At 30.9% G+C, this 9,199-nt stretch overlaps 1 protein-coding gene across 4 annotated transcripts in view; it reads right to left on the bottom strand.

Annotated features, from left to right (window-relative positions):
• The window catches only part of LOC106690988 (uncharacterized), an 83,023-nt gene that overhangs the window by 26,973 nt on the left and 46,851 nt on the right, over nucleotides 1-9,199 (bottom strand). For all 4 annotated transcript variants that reach the window (XM_014436622.3, XM_014436620.3, XM_014436621.3 and 1 more), the window contains 2 exons: nucleotides 7,160-7,229; nucleotides 2,931-3,138 (listed from right to left, as the gene is read on the bottom strand). In XM_014436622.3, coding sequence (XP_014292108.1) covers nucleotides 2,931-3,138; nucleotides 7,160-7,229 — 278 coding nt within the window. The remainder of the gene's footprint in view (nucleotides 1-2,930; nucleotides 3,139-7,159; nucleotides 7,230-9,199) is intronic.

Genomic DNA, 9,199 nt, shown 5'->3' with positions numbered 1-9,199 from the left:
TATGAATATTAGCAAAATAAATTCATAAAAGTCGATTTTTCGTTTTTTTGACAAATGTTTTGCTTATGACGGCTATATCTCAGGAACTGTTAAATATACCGATGTCTGTTAGGGCTTAAATTGAAGTTTATTTAACGTCCTAAAAACAAAGTTATTATTATTTTTTTTCGTAGAAGTAGTAGTTTTCAGGATATTAGCAAAATAAATTCACAAAATGTCGACTTCTCGTTTTATGACTTGTGACGGCTACATTTTAGGAACTATTAGATGTTCCATATGTAGAAGAAAGAGATGTACAAATATAAGTGAAATGAAACCTAATTTTTATTTTTTTGATTGGGTTAAAGATTATGTAGAAATTTCATGTCAGCCATTTATGAAAATGTATAACAAGGAAGCATCTTCAATCCCTCCTTTCAAGTGGGTTCCCTTAGAAAAAATAAAAATATACCAATCCGTCCCTGAAATGTTGAGTAATTTTTACCGCCCCTACTTCCCCTTTTTTTTTTAGCAGAAATGTTCGGATGGAAATTTTGATAAGAAGATTGACATTTTCAATCAAATCTGGAATTATAGGAAATGTATTTCTGATATACTTAAATATTTTAGCTAATAATGAAAGGAAAGAATGTGAGAATGTTGGAAATGATAAAGTGCAGAGTAGCCTACGGATAACGAGTGTGATTAGTCTAAAGAGGATATCTAAAATCTACATACATCAGCTTAATTTTTAGTTAAACAAGAAGAATAAAAGAATTTAGCAACGAGTTGTACATATTTATCAAATTTTAAATGAGTATTGATATATTTCATTGTTATTTTTTGTCATTTTTTTTTCTGTTTGTCTGTTTCATATAATTCAAATTTCATATGCGTGTTTATCTAATAACGTGTAGAAATATTTCTGATAGAGTATGATGTGCCTTAAGAGGATATCTAAAGTCTACATGCATCAGCTTAATTTTTAGTTAAACAAAAACAATAAAAGAAAATAGCAACGACTTGTACATATTTATCAAATTTTAAATGAGTATTGATATATTTCATTGTATCAATTTTTTTTTTCTGTTTGCCTGTTTCATATAATTCTAATTTCATATGCGTATTTATCTAATAATGTGTACAAATATATTTTTAAAAAATGATGAAATAGGTTAGAAATAACTTGACGAATATAATACAAATTTTGAAAGTTGAATTTTGTATTTCGTCTGCACAAGATTAGAAGACAGGTTTCTTTCGTGTCAGTACCGACTCAAGTAAAGAAATTTCTGATGGGTAAAAAAGAAGATATAAATAACTAACCGAAAAAAAATTGATTTTCATTGTTTCATTGATTCCAAAGTTGAATTTTGGAACGCGTCTGCACAACGCGCGGCACAGCACTACCTTGGCAGACAGGTTTCTTTTGTGTCTGTACCAACCATGGCCATCATTTTTAGAACCCTTGAACTGTATTGGCAGACTCGTCAATTTCGATTCCCAAATGTATGTAGTATACATTAATGAATTTGAAAATAACTGCCTCTCGCTTCCTCTTTGGATCTTGTACTATAACCGTTGCATTCACGTTTTAGACATATCGAAAAACAAACATCCCCATCAAATTGTTATTTATTAGTTTAGTAGTTTTTTTAGTTCAGTTCGTATTATCAATCATTATTGCTGTTAATTGTTTTTTTAATCAGAAAGTCTTATCTTTATAATTTCTAAAATGCGAGGTTCTAAATATTTGTCATTGTGGATTGATTACTATTATTATCTATCAAAAAAGGTTTAAGAATTCTCATAGATTTCTCAGCATTATTAAACGTATGTGAATGACACCATTATTTCGATTAGGATAAAATTAATTTTAATGTAAACAGTTAGACGACACTATTTACAAGATGCGAACTTGAAACTCATGATATTGTAATGTAATAATTAGTTATTTGTTTTTATGTCGATGACACCTGTGATGAATGGAAAATGGCCCATCAACAGTATTTATATCTCCCCAATCCCACATTTCAACCTTTGTAGAATGGTGTGAAAACTGGAGGATTCAAATAAGTCCCATCAAATCACTTTTACCCTTCGTCGTAAACCTTGAAGTTCCTGCCCTACGGTATCCTTTAATAATACCCTATTGAACAGATCCGGTACCTAGGGCTTACACTAGGCAAATAAATTGCATTGAATCCAGATAAAAAACTTAACTGACAGGAAACAACTTGTCGATTCCGATTATTACATTTACTAGAGAAATGGAATCTAAATGCCCAACTAATAACAAGTAGTCATTTACATCACCATAATAAGGCCTATTTTGACTTATGGAGTTGACTTTTGAGGTTTCACTAGAACCATGGAATTCCACTCGTATCTATTCCTTACAATCCAAAATCTTCCTCCTTACTCCTATTTTACTCTGATTTTACTTCAAAAATAAATCTTGAATGAGGACCTCAACGTTTCCCACTTGGACGCCATAGATATTTATCTTTTCATAATAAACTCCCTAATCACCCAAATCCACTTGTTTCTATCCTTGCTTTCTTTTCAATAGCCGATAATCCTATTGGGTCTCTGAAAAAAAGATTGCCTCGAGACCTCCTATTGTAGAAATATTATTAGAGTCCTACCACTGATTGTAAGTAGATTCTTAATATCTTCTTAGATAACTAACATCACTTGTACTAGTTGCATAGTTATGCAATACAGTTGTAAATTTAAATAAAAAAAGAAATTGTTTATTAAAACGATTTCTTTTTTTTTTTAATAGGCTCTCTGAAGCATCCCTTTTTCATAATATTTTAGCCTCACCATCTCTATCGTAACTTGTTTTCCAACTGAAAAGTTAAGGTTTAATGCTAGGTATAACATTATATTGTATGTCTTTTTCGTATGAATTATATCTAATTGTAACTCCAAACGCCTATATTTACCTCCAATGCTAGCTTGGCATGTGCTAAATCGAGTCCTTTGGCCCTGTCTGCCATTTCGTAACCTGCCTGCTTGAGGTCCTCCAGGACTACGAACTGACTGGAAGCGTGGAGGCATTGGGGGAATGCCAGTCGGCAGCCTGCGAAGTGACACAATCCTGGAAGCACCTTCCTGTACGCAGCTGCCTCATTACGAAAGGCTGGGTCGCACCTACGAAAAAAAAAAATAATTCAACAAAAACATTTTTTTTATATATATTTTTATTATCTTGTTTGATAATGGTAGTTTTATTATTATTAATACTAAAAAAATTATCTAAATTATTTCAACTTGCTTTATTAGAATATAATTGCATGTCCAATGTTTTAGCCAAAAAATTGTGATTAGTTAATGATTGACGAATATTTTGTTTCGATATTTTATATATAAGAATAATATATATTTTTTTAGAACAATAATAGTTTTTCTTTTCTCACAATTCTAGTAAAAATTAAAAATTCGAAAACAAAAAAGAAATATATTCACAAATTTTATAACGAAATATGTAATATGGTTTAATTATTCTGAGTCTTCTCCCTTAGCCATCCCTTTGAAACTTACTACCTGGGAATTGTGAGGATGATTTTTATGGCTTTGGATTTTATTAAAAAATTCTATTCCCCTCTTATTCGATTGTCAAAATAATAATGACAAAGAAGTGAGAAATTTAGCTTAAAAGAAGAGTCTTTATTCATAATAATAATAGTTCATCCATAGTAAAAATATGAAATAATAACGTACTTCGTAAAACCCAAGAGAATAAAAAAGTCAGTTATTTCATCACATTTTTCGATTACTTTAATGAAAAGATACCAGTAAAAATTGATGAGTCGGTCAGGTTTAGCTAGGGTGAGTAAAAATGGCGGATGTTTCAAAATGTTAAAAGGAAAATAATTTTTCATTCGGAATCCCACATTATTAAAACTACTTACAACCGTAGAAAACGTAATAAAACATAATTTAAAAAAGCATAAATTTACTAAACTATGAGTACAATGATTCCTGAGGTATAGTTCTTCATAAATCAAAAATTTTGTCCAAATAACTAGAAATCTACATTTTGTGAATTTATTTTGAGAAATATAATAAAAACTACTTCTTCTATGAATGACAAATTTAATAAACTACATTAAAATTTGAGTGCTAAAAGACAGCAGTACGTCTCATGGTTCCTGAGATAAAGATTTCCCCCGATAAATTTCCTAAGTACTGAATTTTCAGTATATACACATGAAATGTTGCTTTTTTAAAAAACTCTATAGGTGTGCATAGGGTTCATATTTTAGCAAATTTACTTCACTTTAAATGATGTTCTATTAGGTTTTCTAGCGTTGTAGGTTGTTTCAAATATACGAAAAATTAATTTCGTACATTTTTAAACAGCCAACATTTTGTTTTCCTTCAACGATACCTAATAGACTCATCAATTCCGATTAAGAACTGCAACTATAGCCAGGAAATGAGTCCTGGGTATGACGTGTATTGCATTAGAGTATTTTCCTTTGCATTGAAATTTTAATCAATTAAAATAATGTTCATTAAGGATTTTAAGATACAAAAATCAGTTATAAAAATTGATCAGACAAAATATTGATGTGAGCCACACCTGGGACAATGGACATTAAATGCTTCTTTTTTAGAAGTATGACCTATATATTAGTATAGAATAAAATAGAAAGAAGAGATCCAGAGAAGAAACAATACTGAATTAAAATACCGAAGATACTAGTAAATACAATGTACAAATTAGCATATTTTTCAATGCTTTCAATCCCAATCTGTTTGGACTAGTAACAGAACTCGTAACACAGTCCTATTTGGCCTCGAGGTTGTGTATAATTGAGTACAGGTGCAGAATGGGTTCTTTCAACTTTACCGACAGTCCTTTTCGGGGTACAGTTTCCTTCAGGCTGCCTCAACCAGTAGCTAACGCTTTGTCGTAGTAAATCTTATATCTTAATTAGTGATGTTATTGGATACTCATATTACATCCTAAATTACATGTTTGTAAAAAATATACATTAAAAAAAGTCTTGAGCAGCAGAACTCCGCGACTAACCACTTTTCTCACCAATTTCTGATTACAAAATAAATCTAATAGGACTTACATGTTTTTAATAGAGCTTGAAAACAAAGTTGAAGAAAAGGGAAGAAACAATCAAATCGTGACAAAATCGGTCAATAAGGAGTGGCTAGAGACTCAAACAAAAAATGGCGAGTATGAGAGAGTTCAGACTATCAAAAAGGAATTTCTCAAACACTAACTAAAGTTACACACAAATTTTCAACCTTCTCACTCAATTAGGATTGGCTGTAAAGAACCTTAAAGACTTTTAGAAGTTCCTTCGGATAAAACGAATTTTTTATTGAATTTACCGAGGTATTTTTCTGTCTACAAAAACAACCCTAAATACAGAATTTCTGTTCATTGTGGAAGTGCCCATATGTAGGAATAAATATATTGGCGAAACAAATATTTAAAAAACAAAATTGAAAAACGGCGTGAGACCCGCCATTTCCTACCTCCGTGGAAGCCTTACTTATCTTACCTTAGAAAGATAGGGAGTATGTTGGTCGCTCACTTATAGCGAGTATGTAGGTAGATATACGACATGTCTCAAACTCACAAGGGGGAGCATAACACAAAAAAATGTTAGAAGGCAATCCATCTCGGTCGACCCACCCCACTAAAAACCCTTTTTAGCGATATTTCTCCTATATTTATTTTTAAAAATGTACTTAAAACGGGAAGAGGAGATTTAAGATTCCTTCAGATCATCATTTAAGATAGACTTAAATCGAACGAGTAATATTTCCATGACTTAATAGTTTTTGAGATAACCACGACTTCTAAAACAGCAAACTAGAGCGTAATTTATCATGGTTTGAAGATATTTTGGTTATTTTTTTTTTCACATTGTAAATAAAAATATATTTTTTTAAAATACATAATTAATGACCTGAGGTACTATTAATTTAGATATATCTTGCTTGGATGATCCTATATTGTACCTTGGGCTATTACTTTACTTGAGACAATATTTATACAAATTGACCTTATAATACCTTAATTTATAAATATCAAATAAAATAAATTAAAGACTGTGTTTAATAATTAGTCAGAATAAATTAAAAAATACATCGAATATTCTGAATACCTTGCAATCGTGTTCTATGGGTTATCAAACGGATACAAAACCCCCAACCGTCCCTATCCGATGACCTTCGATACATTGTAATAGCTAGTTATTTTAGGAGAAAATACATCATTTTGAATTTATAAGTAAATAAAAAAAAAGTATTTAAACTACTTTTGTGAGGTGAACGGCGATTTATTTCCTATTTGAGAGGAAAGGTTAATGAGAGCATCCATTGTTGTGAGGCATTCGCAAATAATGTCGAGATTAGATAATAGTATCTTTCGTTTCACAACTATTGACATTAATTGCATTTATCGACAAACATTTCTTAACATTACTGCTGTTCAACTGTCATATCCTTTTTCTCCCTCATATCTTATTTTTTTCCATATTATGAAACGTACGTATGAATTTCAAAGTGTATGTTTCAACTTAAAATATCGATTAGAACATATGGAAGGACTACAATGAGGATTAATCATATACATACGGAAGGGCTTGGGGAATGAAAATGAAAAATATTGTGTCGCAAATTGTTTAGTAGTGCAGTTTCGAAAAAAATACAATTAGCTTTATAGTTATTGGAGGGATGGATTTTTTGAATAATTTTTATCATTTTCAAACTTGTTGATTGTTACATTGTCTTACTCCGACTCATCCAATCTAAGATACTAGTGGAAATACAATAATGCTCCATTTTTTTTGTTGTCATAATTGAGATTTCAGCGGCATCTGTTGGCCAGTGACATGAAATAACACACAACGCGCAGGAGTGGGAAGTGTTAAGATTCTCATTACTCAATCGCCCGAGATTGACGAACTTAAACATAAAATTTCAATTTATTGTCAATTTTAATTCATTAAAAATAGTTTTAAAGGGTATTTTATCCTGAAAATTGTTCAGAAAGAACTCTGCAGTCATGGAAATTAAAATTGACCTTTAATCAAAATCTAAAAAAAAACAGATTTGGAGATGGTCCCTTCAATTTGTTGTATCATAGATGTAGTTATATTTATATTAAACAATAAATTAATATATAAAAATTCCTTACCTGAATGCCTGTCTTCTTGCGATACTGGCTGGTTGTCTTTTCATGAGCAATGATTTTTGAAAGCTTTGATCTGAAATATAAAAATAACTGTATTAGAAATTATGTGAAAATGAGCATATTGGGTAAAGAAAAAACTCGATTTTTACACTTGGAGTATTTATATAGAGTTCAGCCCAAATAAAAATATATTAATAAAAATGACTGGTTAGTTACAAATAAATTTGCAGTACTCCGCACTAGACAGACTTCTTGAGATAACGCATTTCTTCTTACGTAAAAATAACTTCACTTCCTTTAAGTTTTTATTAATAGTTTATTAACTTATTGTACTTCTAGGAAATAGAAACGAATGAATAACGCATCGCTAAGTACAATGAAGGCTATAAAACCACAGAGGATGAAATGAGTTTTTAAAATGTTGATGAAAAAAATATCAAATGTCGAGAAAGTTACATAATTGTTTTACAGTTTAACACTTTAACAAGACTAGTGTCTGGTTTTAGAAGATTTGTAATATTTAGAGACATTAAAAAACAAAAAAAAATTATACATGTGTTTTAGTTTTATATTTAATGTTAAAACAAAATTTTGAAAATATTAATATTTTGGCGCTTTTTTTTTAAATTTATTCACAATTAAGTATAGAGATTTAATTTAATTTAATGTCCACATACTGAACCGAAAATATTATACATATTATGTTGTTTGGCATGTATTTTGTTTAAACCATCGAGAATATTTAAAACCAAGGAACAATTGAATTTAACACAAATCTGTGTCAAATGCTAAATAGACTGACACACCATAGCAAAATGGGCGCTCACAAAAAATGAACAAATAATTTTGGCATACAGAATTTTAGAGGTTTTTAAAAAGTAATGTTATATATAACAATAAGAAGCATTAGGGGTTCTTCATTAGATTTTGGATTGTACGAGTCTGATTCAGGAGGAATTTGATAGTTTCAAACAGGTCAGATAACATTAATGTATATGAACTTATATAATGATTTGGAAGTTTGGACCGCCATGGGTATGGAATTCTACAATCAGTTCCCTGTTTCTTTAATCTTCTATATCATCAATATCGGTGTAGCGGATATTTTTAAGAGAGGAAATGGCACATTATTAAAGGACTATGTTAAGATTACAATTAAGGTTAAAAATGATTTTATGAAATTTATTTTAATTCCCCTAGCGTGTCAAGATTTTATGGTTGTGACTTTTGGAACGTTTGGAATGCACATTGGGATCTAAGTTATGAAAATAAAAACTTTTTATTTATTTTTTCGCTTGTTTAAAGGAAATAAAAACTTTTCTTGTTGTCCGGAAGGGATGTGTCGGACGTGCAGATTGGGGCGTAGGTCCCAGAGCGCCCAATTCAGAACGTTGTGGGTTCGATTTCCACCTGAGGCAGCTAATATTTATTTCTCGGTAGTTCGGAGAAATGAATCTTGACAAACCCATATTTGTAAGTACGTGGCAGTAACTCTGGTAGCTGCCAGGGGTAGGCAAAAAGGACCACCAGGTCCACTTGCCTGACTAGTTTCCATCACAGACTTTTTTTATTTTAAATTTATTTTTCCGAAAAATCACATAAACAGCGATAACTTCAACACGATCCCGCCAATCTATACAACAGTTGGGGGCATGAGCGTAGGTAGTTATGACAATGTTACCGGGATTTTATCATTCTCATCCCACAGTAAAATGTTTCTTATCAGATAGCTTTATATCAGATTTTATGGGGTAATATGCCTATCAACGAATGATATTTTTACTCTAATAATTTTATTTCAAAAATTATCGATAGGCATGAAAACGTTTTTTTTTATAGTACTTTAATAGTTGTATCAAAAAAAAAAAAAAAAAACTGCCGCCAAAAAGCGCCTCTCCCCCCTGCCTACGCCCATGCTTGGGGACGTTATTAGGTGTGGTACGTGCAAGTTGTGTGATAGGCGCACCGCACCAGATCTTCTATTCAATAGTAATTTGATATCTCGCTTTTGGTGCTGCAAGAGCTAAGACTAAAAAACTAAAA

Source organism: Halyomorpha halys, unplaced genomic scaffold (assembly GCF_000696795.3).
Source record: "Halyomorpha halys isolate HHAL.00 unplaced genomic scaffold, Hhal_1.1 Scaffold2019.1, whole genome shotgun sequence".
Lineage (NCBI taxonomy): Eukaryota > Metazoa > Arthropoda > Insecta > Hemiptera > Pentatomidae > Halyomorpha > Halyomorpha halys.
The sequence above is the reverse complement of the archived record's forward strand: the minus strand, read 5'-3'. Positions and strand labels throughout refer to the sequence as shown.